At 50.4% G+C, this 22443-nt stretch overlaps 1 protein-coding gene across 7 annotated transcripts in view; it reads right to left on the reverse strand.

The window, feature by feature from the left end:
• Positions 1 to 22443, reverse strand: part of LOC149345339 (uncharacterized) — a 154996-nt gene that overhangs the window by 72949 nt on the left and 59604 nt on the right. For 6 of the 7 annotated variants that reach the window (XR_016283273.1, XM_089546591.1, XM_089546589.1 and 3 more), the window contains one exon: positions 20037 to 20224. Coding sequence is in view for 6 of the 7 variants with exons in the window: in XM_089546591.1 (XP_089402717.1) it covers positions 20037 to 20224 (188 nt within the window). In the remaining variant the exon portion in view is untranslated. Of the gene's footprint in view, positions 1 to 18102; positions 19958 to 20036; positions 20225 to 22443 lie in introns of those variants that run through there. The other variant, XM_089546590.1, reaches the window with a different exon arrangement.

A 22443-nucleotide genomic window follows, 5' to 3' on the forward strand; every position in this document is an offset into this window, starting at 1 on the left:
TCGGTTTCAAGCACTGCTGCCTAGATGGCTTTTTTTTTATCGTGCTTTCAAAGCTCGGGGGTCAATCAATATGCATATCACAGCCACGTCAGGGTGCAAACCTAGCTACAAACTAATTGCGACATGCTATTGCGACAGATCCTGCGTTCTGGCCGTCTTCGAGCCTCCGCACTAAGGCTGCCCTAAGTCGCGTCGCTGCCACTGTGTTGAGGCAGACGCGCTGAAGGAAGAACACAGCAGACAATCGTGTAAGCTCCAAACCAAGAAACCTCAGTTTTATTGTCAGCGAACCCTTTATATACCCTGGCTGGCGGTGACGTTATCGACGAGCTCAGACACCGCAGGTAGTCGAACAGGGGCACCACTTGGCCGTGTTCATCGGATCACTAGTTGCATCCGATGCAACGTCACAGCATATTTACTGCAGAAGGGGTTTGACGCCCCTCTCCCCCCCCCCCCCCCCCCCCCCTTTTTTTCAAGAGAGCTGCGGAAAAGGTTATCTGATAGGATAGATGCGAACATAAGCATGCAGCCCAACCGGAAATAACACGCAGTCTAGCCCCAGTCAGCCCCAGCAGCAGCCCCTTCACTCCGTCATGCGATTAATCATGCGTACCAAACATGGGCGACTGTTCTCGGCAGCACTGAAACATGCCATTATAATAGCCGCGGAGACACGAAAAATTCAGCGGCAGTGCAGGGACTCTGAATTGTATACTTACATCAATGGGAAGAGAATGTTTAGCGTGTGATAATGCCGTGCTTATTGTGTACTCATGGAGGATTTCTGCCATTAACGCTCGGCATCGAGGAGGCTGCAGACACAAAACATGACTGCCGAACTTTAGTAGAGCGAAATGATTATATCCATCTATGACTGGCGTCTTTTCTTGCAATTTTGACTGCTTGCACGTTGATGGGAACGAAACGCCGTAGTGATCAGCGCTGTGCACCGTCTTCAGTGGTGTGCCACACTCCGTCGCCACAACTCCGGCACTCCAGTATGTTGGAGGCTCAGAGAATTTTTGGCAGCGCGATGCTGGCAGTGCTGGTCGGAGGTACTATCAGGGATAATTTTGTCAGGAAGCGCAAGCGGTGCAAAAAATGTTTCGTGTGCAGCGCTAGAGTTTTGTACATCATCATCATCATCATCATCAGGCTGACTACGCCCACTGCAGGACAAAGGCCTCTCCCACGTCTCTCCAATTAACCCTGTCCTTCGCCAGTTTCGGCCACCGTATCCCCGCAAACTTCTTAATCTCATCTGCCCACCTAACTTTCTGCCGCTGCCTGCTACGCTTGCCTTCTCTTGGAATCCACTCCGTTACCCTTTGGCGTGATAAGCAAAGCAACGCTCCGGCAACCAGCAGCCGCCGGTGCAATGCAAAGAAATGCAGCATGCGACATGCCTTGTCAGAGTGGCGGAAAAGGCCAGGAAGAGCACCAGTTTGTCGACTCGTAGAGTGGGCACTTTGTCGCACTAAGCCCAAGAGATGCAAAGTAGAGCAGAAGTTTCCATACAAGCACCTCCCGGACAGCGAAACAGACGTGCCAGTTTCTGGCCACCAGGTGACGGCGATGCATTCCAGCCACTGGCGGCGCGTCCAGAACACTTCTGTCCCCGATAATACGGCCAGCCTGTCTGTGCAATGGAAGCCTTGGAGGTGCGATGGTGCGATGATGCCAGTGCTGCTCGGAGGTGTGGTCAACCTATGTGCCTTTCTAACTTCTTTGGACGCAGCAGTCCCACTGACACGACAACGATGCAATCGAAAAGAAGACGCAATCCAAGCCAAGAAGCGAGGATCCTAAACTACAGAAACGCAAGTAACGCAAGTGGCAAGTCGGTGCGCCGAACATGTTTGTCTAGCTTGGTGTTCGACATTCGACCCGTTCGACCACTGGTTCGATCTTTGGCACCACGGCCAGTGCGTCTACAAAAGACAATCCAATATGGAGCTACTTCATCAAAGCTGCCCTCGAAAATGAGGCTCGCAGCTCGAAATGCAAGGCCGTTTTGAAGGCACCAACGGGCACGACAATGACATTACAAATGCGCTTGAAACGGCATCCCGCTTCCTTTAACGCCTACCAGGACGACTGTCAAGCACGCAAACGACGTGCCATGTTGAAAAAGGCGAGCTAGCCGAGTGTTCAGAAACCGCCAGTAGCAGAATGTGCCACACCAAAATGAAGGTGATAGCACCAAAAGTGCAACAGATGACAATGATCGGCCGATTCATTGCACACGGTATGCGCCCATACTACATCGTTGAGGAGCCTGGCTTTCTTGACATGATGAAACTCGCTATGCACGATTACGTAGTGCTGTCACAAACGACTTTTCTGAGGGTCATCATTCCCGACCTTTATGCATCAAAAAAGAAGAAGTGCGAACGAAGCTTACAGAGGTCTTCGCAAGTGGAGTGCAGTCCTTCTCGATCACAATGAATGGTTGGACATTGCGAGCGAACGACAGGTATGTAAGTTTCACTTGCCATGTGATGGATAAGGCGTTTGAGCATTATGTACGTATATTGGCTTGCACCGAATTGACGGAGTTCATCGGAACTGTACACGCCATACAGTGAAGAATGAAGTCGCAGTCTACTTGAAAAACCCCCTTCTTCCGCAGTCTGAAGACCCTTTGGCACCACTTGCATACCAATCCCAGCAACGCAGGCTGCCAGCGAAAGGCTGCTTTCAGCTGCAGGAAACATTGTGCCCTTTCAGAGAGAGAGCCTGTTCACCCGTCATGTAGAACAGCTTCTGTTCTTGCACGAGAACATTTAAATAGGAGTATGCTAGGCTGTTAATGGCACTTGTCACCCGGAAGTGCAGAATTTCTATTTTTTTCATTACTGTTCTGCTCTTGCTGCAGTATAGTGCATTTACTCCTGCGGTTTCAGCTACTGCTGTACTAATGGCACCGTTCTGTTACTCTAATTTTTTGCATTTTATCTCTAATTTCTTATTAGAAAGCAGGTGGTATTTTTGTGTTGTGTGGGGACGCGTTTTACTTGTCCCCTGTGGTTCACTTCCCCTCAATGCACCCTCAACTCGTACTCCGTGGTTCGTTTCCCCGCAATGCACCCTTCTTATACCCCTGCCACACGGCAAATTTAATGTCATTCTCATCGAATGACATTTGTCCGACTTAATGTCATTTTTTCTGCGCGCTGCTACACGGCAAAAACTAATGTCATTTGCAAATGATAGCGATTGCGATGGAAAGAGAGTACAGCATACAAAATTTCGATGTATGCTTCAATACGTTCCAAGAATTATTTCTTTGCTAATGGAAATCGATTTTAAAATCTTCATCCTCATTTCAATAACGTGTTGATCACTGCTATCCACCACGAGTCCAAGCCAAGCCAAACCTCAGCCAGCGGCGGCAGGCAAATGGCGGACGTCATTTTGTGAAATGCTCTCTATGGTGAAATTAGACAGTATTAGCTGTGCGTCCGCAAAAGCTTTGCGCGTGCTACGGGCGCACCTTGCGCGCACTGCAGCCCGTCGTCATAACAGTTTTAGTTGGGAGCACGGTGTTTGGGACTGACTAGCGTAGCGCACGAGAAGCATAACATACTGTGGCGCCATCTAGATGACAGCAAGTCAAACCTCCTGAACTGAGTGCCGAAGAAACGTTTTTCTCTTTTATTAAGGGCAGTAATAAATGCATTCGAAGGCTTTGTTTTTTTTTAATGTAAATCAATTGGATGAAATGAAAATGTAGATTCTAGTGCAAAGTTGGAGAAATACTTCGCTCGGGGTCGTTGCTATGACGACAGTGTACGCCATACACAGTTAAGCCTAGCATCAAGAAGTTCTGAAATTTATCTCAAAAGCGACTAATATTTCAAACCTATATTGTTACGGAGGGATGAGAATACACAAAATAAAAGCGAATACAACCGTTTAGAGCAAGCTATCGCGTCGAAAAATGCAGCAGCGACGCAGTATTCGGTCCGGAGTGGGCGAGCTGGGCGTCGCCATGTTGTGAATGTTAACCACGCAAGGCTGGTAGCGAGAGTGTGTTATTTTTTCCAAATCTATTTCACATTTTTATATACATAAGTGAACGACCGCACAATCATACGGACGCGGAAATATTACAGTGCTTGTGACGTTTTTGTAATCGTGTTTTTCGGTGTATATTCTCAGCAAGTCTTTGGTGTCGAGGGAACACATTAGCTCGGAGATCGCTGGCGAATGAGTTCTGTAAACTCATTCGGTACCTAATGTCGTTTTCATCGAATGACATTATATTGTCTCGTGTGGCAGCAAACTAATGTCATTTTGAACGAACGTCATTCGATGAGAATGACATTAAATTTGCCGTGTGGCAGGGGTATTAGCCATGTTAGTTACATTAACTAACAAGGGAGGGCGCTGGCGTCACAGCGCCAAGAGCACCATGAATGGCGTGATTGCTGCGCGCGCGGGGGGGAGAAATGGTCCTTTCCTGCTCGGGACCTGGGAAGTGCGCTGACGTTCACACATGACGCTCTGCTTTTCATCGGCGGGGCGCGTTACGAAGCCTCGTGGGAAGGGGAATGATCTTCCACAGCTCGTTCTGTCCGGCCTCGGAGTTTCCCCCTTGCCCTGGCGTAGACGAACGTTTGCTCATAACTGTGCTGGTGAGCCAGACGTCCTCAATTCTTCAGCATATTTCGTTCCTGGCTGGCATTATTGTTGTTGTAGCACTAAATGCGTTGTCTGTGTCAGCCAGAGTGTAGTTCCTTTGTTTTCCTGAGAGCAAGGCCCGCCGTGGTCGGCATGCGCTCGGTAGTGCACGTGACCATGGGTTAGGGTCCAGCGGTTTTGAACTGTATCAGCCACGGTTGATCGGGGAGAATGTATTTATCTCCCCCCTATTAAAATCCCACAGCTGAAACTTTTTATTACCAAGCAGGTAAAGACTGTTCTTCACTAACTTTAGGTCCTCTCTTAAAATTTCGAAGTGTGGTTTTAAATAAAGCCTCACTGCAGTACGTAATGGCTTCATTTGTTGAGAAAATAGATGGTTTTGCTAATAGGTAATGTCATTGAGCCTAGCAGCAGAAATACTATTCGAAATATTCGCATTGAATTTATTCAAAGAAAATCACAATTCACTTCGAATTCACTTTGAACCAAAAAAACACTATTCGCACACCCCTAAGGCCACATTCTCACAGCCGGTTTTGCCCTTGCTCCGTCGCCTCCGTCACGCCGGTAGCCAATGGAGGGGGCTGCTTTTGGACCGTTTCCCCCCCGCAAATCGGGCGGCCGGTGCCGCCGGGTCCTGCTCTACGTTTCCGTCGAGCAGTGCCGATGAAGCCTGCCCCAACGGAGAGCGAGCCAGTCACAGTGCGAGCTCACTTCACGTGACCCACCGCTTGCTTGCTGCGACCAAGAGATGGCGCTGGCGAACGTCGGCGGCGGCGATGCGCGGGTGCGCGGGCAGGGAGAAAAAACAAAAAGCCTGCTCTTTTTTGTACTCTCTGTCGGGAGATGCACGCGTCTTGCGCCCCGAAAAGCGCCCACTGTCAAGGAACAGAGAGCGGATGACAGTTTTATTTCATATGGCAATATACGAGGTGTTCGAGCCAAAACGGGTCTCTGAATGAGCATTGTGTTTGCACTAGGCGTGGGATATACGATAAATGAATTGTTTTTTTCGGGAGGGTAGCGAAGTGGGGGACGAAAAGACTGTTGCCAGGTTTAAAGCGAAGTGAAGGGGATGGCTGATGCAAAGGGGAACCATCCAGGTGAAGAAAGGAGAAAGGGGCGAGAGAGGTAACTGCGGAGATAACGAAAAGAGCAGAAAAAAACAAAATTCCGATTACCCGTTGCTAGCTCTTGAGGCCTCATTGTTTTTATTAACCGTTTAAATTGTTTTGCTAGCTTAATTCTTGTATGGTTGTATAAAGACCAATCTCACAAGCCATTGATAACAGAGTTCATTACCACCCTACATATGTTCAATTTCGTGCATATTGGCCTGAATACTGTGACTGCAGTACTCATTTCTGCAGCGGCTTTAAAAGTAGCTTGCTATACTCATATATATTTGTTTTGGTGCTGTACGCGTGGTGTTTTGCTGCAAAAACTGGGGAGTTGCGTAGAGTTAATAAACTAACTTCAAACTTTTTCCGCCGCTTGCGAGATCGCATCGTTTTTTTTTCTCCGATAAGAGCCAAGCGAACCAAAGCTACTTCGGCATGTCCTTCAGACACTGCCGAGCAGCATTTTTTTTTTTTTCGTGCGGAAGAAAAAAAAAAGGCACTGACGTAGAGTCACGTGGGAGCAGCGAGCGCCCACCTAAACTGGTTTGCCGGTGTCCGGCGCCTCTTTCGATTAGAACACAAATCCGTTCCGTTGCAGCCGCGGTTCCCGGCTCCGTCGCCACCACACCAGAGAGGAGACCGGCTGTGAGAATCAGGCCTAATAGTGATGCCTTACGCACAATTACAAACAAGAAAACACCACACAAAAATTGGGTGTCTATGGTCCTTTAAGAATTGCAGCACATTTTAGGTGAAGCACCAGTTTCATAAATATTTATTTAAACATTATATTCAAACAGAGTCATCACTGTTGAAGACATGGAGAAAGAAGTGTGGAGTGTTTGTGCAGTGCCCTCTGGACGTAATATGGACAACACAGACCCTCGTTTGAAGCAGCCTCTTTGCTTCCCCTGCTGGTCACCACCGCAGCTCCTCAGGTGTTCTCGAGAAGTGCTTCTGCTCTGTCGCCTTTGGAACACATGCAACCTTGCCTGCCAGCACTGGTGTCATGCAAAGCGGCCCTCAGTGCAGTAGTGTCAGTTTTCCACTTTTCAAAATTATTGTTTGGATACTTTAAAGAATGAAGTTGCAGTGATGCGAATCAACCGGGCAAGGAAACAAAAATCCCCAGAGATGCTTGTGAAAGAGCACCTCGCCCACCATGGCAATGCTGAGCCGGTGTGGTTGCACACTGGAGTGCACATTGCAACCACGCACAACGGCGAGGGACAAAGAGAGGAAAGCACAGGACAAGACGCGGAACTTCAACTAAGGTCTGCTACAAGGAAAAACACATTTATACAAGATTCATAATCACACCTGATTAACAGCCGACACCATCACATTATACAGGCACGTGGGCGCACGTGGCACAAGTTAGCGTCTAGATACAGTCGACGACCGATTTTTCGGACTCTCTAGGGACCACGAAAACGACCGAAAAATCAGGCAGGCCGGAAAACGAAATTTCACCGAAAAAATCACGAACTTATTACCAGTATGCCGGAGAAAGCGGCCAATTGTATTGCACACATTCTAAAGCTCCTCATGACTATATTTCGCCGCGCGAAATAAACGCGTATAAGGGCCGCACTTTTTTTTTCCCAGATTCGAGGGCCAATTTTCGGGGTGCGGCCCATACACGCGATGTGCGAAAAAATTTTTTTTTAAGTAAAAGCACACGAACCAGGGAATGAGCGACATTTCTTCTACGGTCAATCATCACTCGCAGAGTATTTAGACTCCTGAGCTGGTGCTGCGCTCTGGTGCACGCTCATCCCAAAAGAAGCCGCGCAGCATGTCCGCTGTCAACGCATAGCCGTTGTTCCGCACTTCCATCACATAGAGGAGCAGCTCTTCTTCCAGTTCAGGAAACTCGCACAGCTTGCCTAGGAAAGCGTGCTTTTTGCAGCTTGTGTTTCTCTTTTGGTTGCACCATCATCGGACGCACTTCTCCGCCACATCGAATTTCCTGCCCGCCACACGCTTACCGACCGTGTTCGAGAGCTAACTCCCAGCCGTGTAGCTTAAGGTGCTTGCCCATCGCACTAAAACTGCGAAGCTCGGTGGCAGCACGCGAAAGCCACAATCACAACTATCATGGCGAACGCGCTAACACGCATATGTTAACACGCCACAAAAGGCTGGAGCTGGTGATACTGATGGCGATGTGAACAGCGGAAAATCGCGACGGAGAAAAAAGTTGATGATGATAATGATCACGGCGCCATCCATACACGGCACTTGGAAGCTCCGGTGCACGCGTGGCCGCCGCGATCTGCTCCGGCGGTGCGCCCGAAGCGCGCTTCGATCGTGGAGGCCACGGCGTGCGCGTAGCCTCCGCGATCGTATTCGCGTTCCGTCTTCGGGACTAAAGACTCGGCACAGATGAGTACCGTGAACTCAGACTACGGTTCAAGTTCGTGCGGCGGAAGACATTCAAGAACAGTACGAATTCGAAAACACGCGAGCGTAATGTGCCGACTTGCGCAGAATTTCAGCGTCGCAAGTTAAGAGGCTCCCTTTAAGCTTGAATTTCGTTTTCTTTGATGAAGTTTTTTGATCTCTCCTGCAGTCTGAATTAATGAGGTTCCACTGTACACATTATATGGCGGCTTGGGTACTGGCGGCGAGTGCAAACGAGGTCCGAAAAATTGAGTGGTCAGTTGCGGTGCATCCGAAATTTCAAGCGCTCTTACACATTGGCTTTATGGGCCATGTCGCGGTGCCAAGAAAAAGTCCGAATAATCAAGCATGTCCGAAAAATCAGGCGTCCGAATTTTCAGTCATCGACTGTAGTTGAATTCTTTCTTGGATAACGATACTGCAGTGGAGCTTATGCAACCATCATTTTCTTCTTTGATGCAGTAGGCTTCAAAAATTCCCCTGCTAAGCCGGGTCGTTAATTTCTTCAGGACAATTGTGTCGCGGAACCTGGGCATGCAGTTATGACAATGGTGACAATGTTTTGCCAGTTCCCCGCCCCCCGCCAATGATTCAACGGCTGCACGATGCTCCTGAAGCCTAACATTCAGGCAACGTCCAGTTTGCCCTATGTAGCAATTCCCACATGTGAGGGGTATTTTGTACACCACCCCCGTTTTGCAGGGAACGAACCTGTCTACGTGCTTAGTGCGGCACTCATTCTTTTTTCCATCACCCTGCAACGTATTGCACATGCCCGAAAGCTTTTTGGGCGCCGTGAAGACCACAGGGACATCACATTTCATGGCCACTTTTTTGAGGCGATGGGAGATCTGGTGGAAGTATGGCATTGCCACAGGTCTCCAGCGTTGCGGTTCTTCACTTGGGCTGTGCTTCGGTGGGCAACGAGCTTCCTTCGCAAGGGCTTCTATCCCCGAGGTGACCATCTCTCGAGGAAAACCAGCACTACTCAGACGTTGCAACTGAAATCGCACGCTATCCTGCGTTTCATGTGGGCAAGACTTATCAAGAGCAGCACGCAGGCAGCTTTTTGCTATTCCCCTTTTTGTAACCCACCTTCACTTACTTGTTACATGTGGTTGCACATTTGACTCGGCTGAAACATGGATTGTGCCTCACGTTCTCCTCTGTGCATGGTGCGAATTATTTTAATCCCGCCTTTATCAATTCTCCAATAAATTTTACACCAGTGAAAGTTCAGTCCTAGAAGAGTTGAAATCTGGGTTAGTTGGTACATTATACTTAAGAAAAACCAGCCAAAAAGACAGGGACAAAGGAGAGACGAGGCACACACAACGACTGGACTATCAACTGTGCTTTATTGAAAAAACAGCCAGTCTCCAAGAAAACCCAACAGAGCATGCGCAACTCAACGGCACCGCAAAACCAGCCCAAAAAATCAAGAAACGCGATCTCCTAAGATAGTCAAACTGCGGTGTCAACGGGACAAGTAACCTAATTCTTTCTGCATCAACGTGATAGAAGCCGTGCTAACACAGTTATCTCCATGATTGCTAATGTGAAATGCTTCGAGGATTTCCCGCTCAACCTTATCCTTGCCTCTACCGAGAAAGGTAACATTGGAAAACAACGGGTAGCACCCGCAATCGCGGCAATGGCGAGGCAAGTTTGCTCCGTCAGCCGGAGTCAGAGAGTTATGGTGCTCTCGTAGCCTTTCATTTATACACCGGCCAGTTTGACCGATGTAAACTTTTTCGCATGTCAGCGGTATCTTATAAACCACCCGTGTCGCACAAGGAACATAGCAGTTTTGATGCCGCGTCGAACAAACAGGTGGTCTAGTTCTGCCACGCGCGACACGTGAACAAAGGCTTGAAAGTTTGCAAGGAGCAGAAAAGACAACATTGACACCTTGTCTTGCAGCAACTTTTTTGATATTGTGGGAAGCCCCATGCACATAAGGCATCACCTCAAATTTTCTTCTTTCAGCCCTAGTAGGGTCAGCCACCTTTTCGTCACGGCTCTTAATTCTTTGCAGCAACGACTCTGCCACAGCATTCAAAAGCGGTTTTGGGAAACCGGCCTCTTGCAAACGCTTAACCTGGTTGTCGAAACTTGACTTCATGCTATGGTGGCAACTCTTCTGCAGAGCATTGCGAAAACAGCTCATGGCAATCCCTCTCTTGACGACTTTTGAGTGTGCAGACGAGTACGGTAATAAAGCCTTCTTACTCCTAGGTAAAAAACACCAGCATACATGGCCATCGTCACGAAAAGTTAGTTGAAGTTCTAAAAAACGAATCGACTGGTTAGCGGGTAGTTCAAAGGTAAAAGAAAGGGAGCTTGAGCAAGCTTTAAAATCTTCTAAGACATTTTCTACAACCTCATGCAAGGAGTCAGTCGGTGAAAGATTTAACATTATCAAGAAATCGTCAACATATCTAAAAACTTTGCACACTCGTTTGTCAAGAAAAGAGCCTAAAAGTGTGTTGTCAAACTTTGCTAAAAAAATTTGGCACAAGATAGGAGCTACGCTAGCACCAATACAGATTCCTTTTTTCTGTATGAACAGACCGCCCTTAAAATCTACAAGGGTAGATGAAAGATAAGTAGTTAACAGTTCTAAGAACGCATCGACGGAGATGCCACAAGCATTTTGGAAGGCAACTAGGCCGTTCTGTTCAATCACTTCACGCACTGCAACAAAAAGTTCGTCATGAGGGATGCTGTAAAACAAGTCTTCGATGTCAATAGAAAACCCAGCGTTGGCTCCGGGAATGCCGTCGCTGAGAACTTCAACCACAGCAGCTGCGCTTGCAACGTAGCAGGGGTCCTGCACATCAAGGGACTGCAGGTGTCGCTGCAAATACTGGCCCACTAACTTTTGCCAGGTGTCAGCCTCGGTCACAATGGCCCTCAAAGGGCAGTCCGTCTTGTGCGTTTTTGCGGAGAAAAAGATTTGGAGGCGATTACCTTTGCAATTCTTCACCTTCTGAGCCAGATTATCCAAGTTGTTGGCTTCTAGGAGTCTCACGGCTGTGGTCTTCAGTTTTGAAGGCTTGCGTTTCGTAGGGAGGAAATTCTTGTGTACGGCTGCCAAAGCCTTATCACCAAACGTGCTCGTAGGAAGAACCACAAACCCTCCTTCCTTGTCCGCTTGAAGAAGTGTCAATTTGTTTTCGATGAAGTGGTCCACCACTTGGTGAAGAGCAGGGTCCATGTGCCATTGTTGTTTACTGTCTATCTTGCTTAAGACGTCGATGCCTTCAGACAAACACCTCTGCTTCTCGTCTATCTCGGCTTTCTCTGCCACACGATGTACAGTAGCAAGGAGCTCATGTCTGCTGACACGAGGCTCCATACTGTACTTGGGCCCATTCTGTAGTAGGTCATCAATTGCCTTAGGTACTGACGTTCCTTCCAGATAGGTAACAGAGCCTCTGTGCACTTTTGACTGTTCCTTTCTTGGCAATTCCCGCCGAAGCTGATTCCAGTACACCTCAGTAGCTTGGTCTGCGATGCGACGGTGTTCTTGAAGGCATCGAACCCCAAGGTGTTCGCTACGTCCGGTGAGGCACAAAACTCGAAGCCAGTCATGTAGGAGTCTCACCTGTCTCCAGCACTCGGATTTCCAAATTTTGGCTATCCGCTTCCAATGCCCCGAAGATGGCTCTAGGAGGCCAAAGAAGGCAACGAGCTCTTTGGGCGCCGAATTCACCTTAAGGCAATGAGACAGGGCACGCGCTCGGCAGGTGATGAAAGCAATTGCGCTGGCGCAAACCATTGCCTGATTTTCCGGAGACTGCACACTTAAAAAGATACCCAGAGAAGAAGAAAAGTTTTGCAGAAGAGTTGAAATCTGGGTTAGTTGGTACATTATACTTAAGAAAAAACCAGCCAAAAAGACAGGGACAAAGGAGAGACGAGGCACACACAACGACTGGACTATCAACTGTGCTTTATTGAAAAAACAGCCAGTCTCCAAGAAAGCCCAACAGAGCATGCGCAACTCAACGGCACCGCAAAACCAGCCCAAAAAATCAAGAAACGCGATCTCCTAAGATAGTCAAACTGCGGTGTCAACGGGACAAGTAACCTAATTCTTTCTGCATCAACGTGATAGAAGCCGTGCTAACACAGTTATCTCCATGATTGCTAATGTGAAATGCTTCGAGGATTTCCCGCTCAACCTTATCCTTGCCTCTACCGAGAAAGGTAACATTGGAAAACAACGGGTAGCACCCGCAATCGCGGCAATGGCGAGGCAAGTTTGCTCCGTCAGCCGGAGTCAGAGAGTTATGGTGCTCTCGTAGCCTTTCATTTATACACCGGCCAGTTTGACCGATGTAAACTTTTTCGCATGTCAGCGGTATCTTATAAACCACCCGTGTCGCACAAGGAACATAGCAGTTTTGATGCCGCGTCGAACAAACAGGTGGTCTAGTTCTGCCACGCGCGACACGTGAACAAAGGCTTGAAAGTTTGCAAGGAGCAGAAAAGACAACATTGACACCTTGTCTTGCAGCAACTTTTTTGATATTGTGGGAAGCCCCATGCACATAAGGCATCACCTCAAATTTTCTTCTTTCAGCCCTAGTAGGGTCAGCCACCTTTTCGTCACGGCTCTTAATTCTTTGCAGCAACGACTCTGCCACAGCATTCAAAAGCGGTTTTGGGAAACCGGCCTCTTGCAAACGCTTAACCTGGTTGTCGAAACTTGACTTCATGCTATGGTGGCAACTCTTCTGCAGAGCATTGCGAAAACAGCTCATGGCAATCCCTCTCTTGACGACTTTTGAGTGTGCAGACGAGTACGGTAATAAAGCCTTCTTACTCCTAGGTAAAAAACACCAGCATACATGGCCATCGTCACGAAAAGTTAGTTGAAGTTCTAAAAAACGAATCGACTGGTTAGCGGGTAGTTCAAAGGTAAAAGAAAGGGAGCTTGAGCAAGCTTTAAAATCTTCTAAGACATTTTCTACAACCTCATGCAAGGAGTCAGTCGGTGAAAGATTTAACATTATCAAGAAATCGTCAACATATTGGAGCAAAAACTTTCGCAGCATTTCTCGGACGAGATGAGAGTCCTATTGTTACAAAGCAAAGGGAAGCTTTGGGCCAGTTGGTCTGACATTTTGGAGAGGAGGAACAACCGTGAACTTGGACGAGACTTAAGAACGAGAAGAAGACAGGACGAGCGGTAACTAGCAACTGAAGTTTATTGGAAAAAAGACATGTTGCTGTATCTGCGCGTAGTGTACGTAACACCGTTACGTTGAGAGAACTAAGATAAGGGCACATGGAACACGTGAGATGGCTAAGACGGGTCAATGTGTCAACGATAGGCTGCGACAGCGCTACCGGTCCTTGAAACCCGATAATGGCGCCAATCTGCTGGTGGTGGTGAAAACTTTTATTTTGTGAAAAAGAGTTTGGGAGCCACAGAGTGGCCCCGCTACATGGTCGGCGTCCCTAGTCCGGGACACCGCACGACGAGGCCCCGTCTCTCGCCCGTTTCACCAGAGCCCTTTGAGACTCAAGCGAGGAGCAGTTGAGGAGGGCAGTCTCCCATGCCTCTCTGGAAGGGGTAGGAGAAGGGGGGAGGTGGGGATTTTGAGTACATGCCCACACCATGTGGAAGATATCACAGGTCTCCCCACAGTGTGGGCATCGCCCATCCGTGTTAGGATCGTAATGTTTTATTATTGCAGGACAGAGTAGAGTACCTGTCTGCAGGCACCTTAAAGTTCGCTCCTCCGTGTTACTCAGCCCTTTTGCAGGGGCCGGGAAAAGGCGGTGGTTGTCGCTATAATGTGTTAATATTTCCCTGAATCGCAGCAGCGGCTGGTTAGTCTCCGAGCCAGAAGAGCTGGGATGAGGAGCCCGGTGAGTAAGCGCTCGGGCAGCCGCGTCAGCGGCCTCATTACCTCGTAAGCCCTGGTGGCCAGGAGCCCAAATTATTCGTTTCGGTGTTGGATCAGTGGCAGTCCGTCGTAGAATACAAGCAGCTAAGGGGGAGATCTCCCCTGCCAAGTAATGTTCACATGCTTTTCGGGAGTCCGTGATGATTATTCTCGAATTGGCGTGGGCGGCAGCAAGCGCTATCGCTACTTCCTCGGCCCGCATTGAATTCGGGGCTCGAAAGGAGAGTCCATCAACGTGCATTTCCTGGTGAACGACAGCGGCCGAGTAAAATCCCGTGGGCGATGGCCCTGCTACGTCTACATAATATACACCGGGTCGGGAGCCGTGTTGTCTCTCAAGAGCCCGAGCCCGCGCTTGTCGTCTGTTTTCATGCATGTCGGTGTCCATGTTACGGGGGAGCGGGGAGACCCAGAGCATATGGCGCCACAGCACTGGGATACGCTCCGCCTCCTCTGGAGTGCAGTCGTGTTGGATGTGTAAGCGGTTTAGCAGGCGGCGCCCAGGGGCCGTCTGCGTGAGCCGCGTGTATTGGTTCACGAGGTGGGCCTCCCGCAGCTCCTGGTAGGAGTTTAGCACCCCCAATGCCTTGAGTTTGGCATTAGAGGTAGCCACCGGGAGATCCAGGGCTCGCTTCGTTGCCTTGCGGATGATGGCGTCTATTCGCGCCTCGTCTTGCTTAGTAGTGCGGAGATAAGGCACGGCGTAGAGGATCCGGCTAGTCACGAAGGCATAGACGAGCCGAAGCGCGTCCCTGCCCCGCAGACCGCCCCGCTTGTTGGAAACGCGGCGGATCATGCGCCCTACCTGTTCGCCTACTCTCTTGAGTTTCGCAATAGTGGAGTCCGGTCTGAGTCTCTGGTGAATGAAAAGGCCCAGAATACGGAGCTCCTCCAACTCTCTAATAGGACCTCCTGACAGAGAGATGTGTATTGCTGTCCTATCCTTTGGGTTCGCTCTGACATGCAGAAGCTCTGATTTCGCTGGAGCACATTGGAGCCCACAGTCATTAGCATACACATCGACTATGGAAGCAGCCTGCTGAAGAACGTCCTCCATGTCCCCAAGGCTCCCCTGAGTGGTCCAAATTGTAATATCATCTGCATATAACGCGTGTTGAATGCCTTCCACCCAGGCCAATTGGCTTGGGAGGCGCATCATAGCAATGTTGAACAGGAGCGGTGATAACACTGCTCCCTGAGGGGTACCCCGTGTTCCCATCATGTAAGGGCCGTATTCCTCGCCCTCAATCCGAAGAGAGGCCTGGCGATTAGACAAGAAATCTCTTACATACACGTAGGTCCTAGCCCCACAATCGGCAGAACTCAAGTTGGCCAGGATGCTTCCGTGTTTCACATTGTCGAAAGCCCCTTTCAGATCAAGGGCGAGGATGGCTTTGTCATTGTGTTGCATAGTTGTGGGTCGTATTACATCCCTGTGCAGCTGGAGAAGGACATCCTGTGCAGACATGTGAAGGCGAAACCCGAACATGGTGACTGCAAAGAAGCCCTTACTCTCCAGGTATGGAGAGAGGCGATCCCGTACCATCGTCTCCATAAGCTTGCCCGCACATGAGGTCAGTGATATGGGCCTCAGGTTGTCCGTATTCACGGCCTTACCTGTTTTAGGGATAAACGTCACAAGTGACATTTTCCACTCGGGAGGGAGTGGACGCCCGTCCCAGATCTGGTTGATGTATTCTAATAAATGAAGGTAGGCTGAGTCCGGTAGGTTCGCCAACAGGTTCACTGTTATGTGGTCCCGTCCCGGAGCCGTACCCCGGCGCATTTTTGCTAAGGCCGCCTTAAGGTCGTGCAACTCAAAAGGGGCATCGAGTGTTTCATTAGGCCTGCCAGAGTACATGTACTGTGGCCCAGGCGGGTCCTCCATACGACAGAGATATCTGTCGCACAGAGTGTCCGCAAGTTGCGCCGTCGTACCTTGGAACCCTTGCAGAGCCCGCCGGAGCTGCTTTTGGTTGGTTGGTTTATGGGTTTAACGTCCCAAAGCGACTAAGGCTATGAGAGACGCCGTAGTGGAGGGCTCCGGAAATTTCGACCACCTGGGGTTCTTTAACGTGCACTGACATCGCACAGTACACGGGCCTCTAGAATTTCTCCTCCAAAGAAATTCTAGCCGCCGCGGCCGGGATCGAACCCGCGTCTTTTGGGTCAGCAGCCGAGCACCATAGCCACTGAGCCGCCGCGGCGGCGGAGCTGCTTTTGCGTCTCCCCTCTCGTTTGGGAGGGGTCGATTAGACTGCGAAAGAGACGCCACGTCCCCTTCGAGCTCATCTGATGAGCTGCGGCGTCGCAGCGTGCTATCCAATTTGAATCTGAGAGCTCGGCAGCATACGCTGCAGCCTGCTCTGTGAGTTTGGCTATGCGGTCGCGTAATTTGCGATTAGTTTTCTGCTTTTTCCACCGTTTAGTTAAGCTCCGGCGCGCCTCCCACAAATGCAGGAGGTGGGTGTCCACTGCGGGGATCTCTTCGGTGGTTTGTAGTGTTGTGACGTGTTGTTTCTGAATGTTGTATATGTGGTTAGCCCATTCCGCGTAGCCGCCGGAAAATAGTACGGGAGGGATAGTGTGATTCCGCAATTTGTGCCAATCGGTCAGCTTGGCCTGACCCCATTTTTTGCGCGCTGCCTTTGCCTCGAGTGTAATCCGGAGAAGGAGGTGATCGCTGCCTAGAGAATCTCCCAAGTTCTCCCATGCAGCCGCTCTAGCATTTTTAACGAGAGAAAGGTCTGGACACGTGTCGCGGGTTACCGAATTCCCCACTCGAGTGGGATACGCCGGGTCCGTGAGCAACGTGAAGCTGAGGGTGGAGATGAGCTCCGCCAGCTTACGTCCTCTTGCCTGTTCGAAGTGGTAGCCCCAATGAAGGCTGGGAGCATTGAAGTCTCCAACGATCACTAGAGGCTCTTTGGCTGCCAATTTTATCGCGCGAAGGAAGATTTCATTGAAAGTTACGCGCGGCTTACGCGGAGGGCAGTATATGTTGAGGATATGTATTGACGGGTCGCGGCGTCTGAGAGGCAGTACTCGGACCATTGTATATTCTTGCTCGGTACTCAAGTCTAAGTCGACCTGAACCACGGTGTAAGCCTTATTCACCAGGATGCACGTAGAGGGGCCCCCCTGAAAGGTGCTGTAGCCTGATAATTTAGAGTCTATGCCGGGCTCCTGCAGGGCAATGAGCGCCGGCATGTCACCTAGGGACTGCAGGTAAAGCTGGAGGTGTGACCGCTTTTTCCAAGATCTGAAACCCCTGCAGTTCCATTGGATGATCTGGAATTTTTCGAAGTTTTTAGCATTCCTATTACATCTGCTAGCCATCTTGTCGTATTTATTTAAGGGTGATCGGAATAGCTCTGGCCGGGAGCCGGCGCAACCCCAGTGAGGGGCCGCACCGACCCACCAGCTGCCGAGCCTGAACCATGTTCCTCCGCTGCCTGACGGAAGGCTGTCTTACGTTTGAGGTGAGGGGATTCGCAGCTTGTGGCGTTCTTAATTTGGGTGCTGACTCAGGGCTGCACGGCTTTAAGGACCGAGTCAGTGACCTGGGCCATAAGGTCGGGAAGTGCTTGCGTTAAAGCTGCCTTGAACATGTCCTGGAAGCACTCGCGGACTGCTGACATGATTTGGTTCGGGAGGGCCGCCACTTGCTCCTCCAGTTGCTCGGTTTGGCGCTGCAGTGCCTCTAGGCCGGCGACGCGACCAGCTGATCCAACTACCGTGTCCCCGCTCTGCCGCGAGACGCTAGTGAGGCAAGATGTTACCGATGATCCGTCATCCTCGTCGTCTGGCTCAGCTTCTTGCATTGGTTCAGATGACCCGGCCTGTTTGGCCTCTAATTCCTGAATTTTGCGCGCTAGAATTTGGTTCTGGCGCCTGAGCTCCTCTACCTGCTGCTGTAGGGCGGTTTCGGTAGGGGAGGGACGGGTAGGGGAGGGACGGGTAGGGGGCCCGGAGACTGCCCTACTCCAACTGCTCACCTGTGATTGGACGGGTGCCAAGGGCGGGAAGTCCCTGGCGTTGAGGACCGGGGGCGCCGCCTGGGTCGCGGACTTGACAGGTTTCGATGGCCCGGTTTTGGCCTTGGTTTCCTGATCGGCTGACGCTTTCTTGGCCTTGGGCGGAGGAGCCTGCTTGGGCCCCGTCTTTGTCTTCGGTTTGGATCCTGATGGGGAGCTGTGTTTGATGGGTTTCCAGAACCGCCCGGCACAGCCAGGAGCTCCGGTAGGGTGGCCGCCTCCGCAGATGAGGCAGCTCGGAACGCAGTCATGTTCCGCCGGGCCGTCAGGAGTGGCATCGGGAACCTGGACTCCGCAGCGTTTGCAGCGCCCCGGCTGCGGTCGCGGGCACGGATCGGCCCGATGGCCCACTGTGCCACAGCGGTGGCATGCAGGCACTGTTTTCTTGTACAGGCGAACAGGGAGCCGTTCGTAGCTGTACAACACCGTCCGTGGCACCTTAGTCCCCGCGAAGGTGATCACCGCAACCGGGGTTCCCCCCAGCTTGCGCACAGACACCACATTTGGTTCCGCATAGAGTTTTCTTTTAACAGTTTCAGACGTTTCGTCAGGCGAAACACTCACGACGCCGCGACAGAACGCACCGGAGAGTTTGGGGTGTCCCCGGAACGGTAGCTCGCGTTCCCCAACCCGCAGCACAACATCCCGGAGTAGCTTCTCCGCGGCGTCGACTGATTTCAACGCACATACTAGCACGTTTTGGTCCCAAATAGGCCACACCGCAAGTCCTGCATTTGCGTCGTCCCCGAGGATGCTGCGGATTGCAGCGCCGGCTTGTCCGGGACCAAAAGTTGCTCTGAGGTCGACCGTGTTTCGCGGTTTCAGCACCACGACGATGTCGTCTTTTTCGATATGCAGCGTGTTCTGCGGCCGCCACTGGAGTTGCCTGGAGCGCTTCGAGGCTGCGTTCAGCGCACTCCCGCCCTGCGTATGCGTAGAGCTAGCCGGCGCCTGTTGCTGGGTGGCACCAGCACCAGCGTCCCTCGATGCCGCCGCCGCGTTCTTCTTTCCGCGCCAGACGCGGACCATATCTTCAAGGTAATCGTCCTCGGTTGGTAGAGGATCCTCGCCTTGAGTAGTACCCTCGGATTGGTTTGTATCCATTGTTACGATCCGCAAGGACTGTGGGTCGTACCCGGTGACTTGATTTGGAGCCGCCGAGGCCGAGGGATCGCCGACCGGGGCCATCGCAGGCCCCGGCGCCGTTAGGCTTAGCACCACCGCGGCGTGACGAAGACTTCAAATGCCCGAAAAGTGGTCAAAAATTGGCCCCACCTTTACAAACGTGGTGTAGACGGGTGCCGCTGAGGTTCCTGGAGACGATGGTACCAGGCTTACAGGGGGAAAACTTGATGTATCGCAATTGATTGTGAGCTATCACGGAGCCGACGCGGCATGCGACCGCTCCCGTCACCGACGCGACGCTCTTGACACTGCAGGGAATGCGATGACTGCTACCCACAGCTGAACAAAGCCACTATCGTCGGAAGGGGCAGGTCGAGGCTTGAAAGGGAGTTTTTAGAAGCGGCACATGTGTGCAAATTTGGGCTCGATATGTGTGTGAGTGAGCCTTCCGTGGCGCTTTTAGATAAAGAGACCCAGTTTCTGTTAAACCTGTGACGGACATTTTATTGTTATTTTTTGTTCGTTTCGATGTATTTCATTAACTATCTCGTGTGTTCCACGTATCACTATCTCAGTTCTCGTAATGTAAAGGTGTTACGTACTCTATGCGCAGATACAGCCTTTGCTGCAACATGTCTTTTTTCCCAACAAACTTCAGTTGCCAGTTACCGCTCGTCCTGTCCTCCTCTCCGACACGTTACGAACCACGTCCTCATTCCTCTGCCTTTCCACATATAGCCTGTCAACTAGTAGCCCCGTGAGAAGCCTACCAGGACTCGGTGGAAGACACGGCCATTGTCGCTCATCTCGGCCAGGGCCATGCTGGGCTCCCCCTCCTCCTCCCCCAGCTGGCCGACCAGGGCCCTCACCAGGTGGCCCACCGTCGCCTGCTTGGGGAGCCGCACCAGGCACCGCCTCACACGGGGCGCCACGCCACTCAAGGGCACATACACCACCTCTGGAACAGCACAACAGACACCCCCACCATTGCCCCAATCCACCACTGTTGGTCTATTCTAAACAACCACACTGTGTCACTGGAAGCCACATCCATGCAAGGAAAAATGAGCAAGAAACTATGCCTCCCACCAGTGAGAAAGTGTGAAATGCTATGCGGCCCGCTTCCCTTCACTATCGCCACCATGAGCTGCCAAGTGTTCAGCCACTTGGCTTGTCTTTCTCGCTACCCTGCAGAGGGGAATGCCACCCCCCCCCCCCCCTCCACTGAGAGGACCTGTGCTATGGGGCACCTGAAAGGTGCTCAATCTGCTGCAGCATTGGTTCAAACCCACTCAGAGCACGGGGCACTACTTTCACAGGAATTTTGAATCTCCACATCAGTGTCACTCTGCCATGATGACACCCGCCCTAATTCACTGAGAATGGGAGCTAAAGGCATTCCCTACTTTAAAAAAAATGATCTTTACTAAGTTGAAATAAATGTGCTGAAGGTGCACCACCACAATCGCACCTTCATTGGAACGCTCCAAAGAGCTACATCCCACACACAATGTGCTTTCCCACCGTCTGCTGCAATCTGCACACGTGACTAGAACTCACATGACACAAACGTTCTTTTATCTTAGCGTAATGCAGGTTTACAGCAGTCAACCGATTTTTCAGACTCCAATACATTAAAACCTCATTGATAGCTTCCCACTTCATACAACTCCCCGGTTCATACACTCAAAATTGCAGAGATTAAAAATGTCTCCTAGAATTAAACTACATTTCTCCCGATTAATACATTTGTGGATAACACGATTTCCCAGCTAATACATTTAAACTTTCGATGAATTGCGGTCGTATAATACGTTCATTAACCATGCGCACATGTTTAAAACATACAAGTGGGCCAAACGTGAGGGCACATGACATGAAGAGCTTTTGAAACATAGCAGCAGTCCCCCATCGAGGTAGCTTCTCTGCCATGCCCACATGCAAAAGGCAAAGCACAATCATCACCAACAACAAAAATAAAAACGGCGCACCAGTATTCCAGAGAGCTGAAGAGCAGAAACTGACCGCGGTGCTTAAGGGCAAGGGGCATCGATGAACTACAGCGATGCGCTTACATACAAGTGGACAGAAATGCTGTGACAGTCCGCCGTGGTGGCTTCCCCGCAGTACTCAAATTGCATAGCAGCGAAGCATCCGAAAATGACGAAGTAATTTTGATTACTTTCATCATTGCCGTCGATGAACGGGATGCATTACAAAGTTCCATATGCGCTTGAGAAAGCGTAAACGAGGACTGAATCCTGCCAGCGCTAGAAAAGGACCCGTTCAGAACTTATGACAAGATATGCTAATCAACATTTTTATGGAGTGAAATTGTCAATAAATGTCTTTGTACCTCATTCATCAGTTACATTTCTCAAAATTAGGCAGCATGGATTATATGTTTTCCCGTATAATACGTTTTTCCACAATTTTTTCCTTAAAATGTATCAATGAGGTTTTACTGTAATTCAGATTTGTGGGATATTTCTGACCTCGCAGGGGAACCATCACGCATACCTTACAGGAACGTGGACATTTTCATGTCCGACATTTCTGACTCTGTGGAGTCCAAAAGTTAGATTTTTTGAACTAATATAGCAGCCAGCAACACTGTGAAGATCGTTTTTCAATCGAATGTTCATTATTCTGGCCTAACGTAGATGCGAGTGGGCATCACTGTCACAAGCAACCACTGCCGTGAGAGGTGCCATTTTGGAAATAAATGGAATTAGGGTGTCTAAAATGGAGGTGTGAAAAACACGACGCACTCCCCATAGATGGGAGTGGCCCTGCTTCGGGTGCATGCCGCTAGGTTGTTCAGACTCCACAGGCACATTTTAGCGCAAAAGACGGGACGACAGAAAAACAGGACGAACACGGGCGCTACTGACAACTGCTTTACTGAAGCGAGAACGAGGCATGTAAGTACGCTTCTGGCCTGCGCCAGCGCTACCTACCGAGGAGCTTGGAATTACGTGGAAAATCATATACGTGTTTCAATCCTTGGCAGAAGTGCTCAAAAAACAGCCCGTGAAACCTCGGAAGCCTTCATCAGGAAAGGAGGACTGCGTTAGTGACACATCTATCGTGCTGTACAATGCCGAGATAAATTTCCTATCACGTCTTGTATGATTTCCCATGTAACTCCAAGTTCCTCGGTAGGTAGCGCTGGCG

The sequence above is a fragment of the Amblyomma mixtum genome, chromosome 5 (genome assembly GCF_055824585.1).
Source record: "Amblyomma mixtum isolate Tamu chromosome 5, ASM5582458v1, whole genome shotgun sequence".
NCBI classification, from domain to species: domain Eukaryota; kingdom Metazoa; phylum Arthropoda; class Arachnida; order Ixodida; family Ixodidae; genus Amblyomma; species Amblyomma mixtum.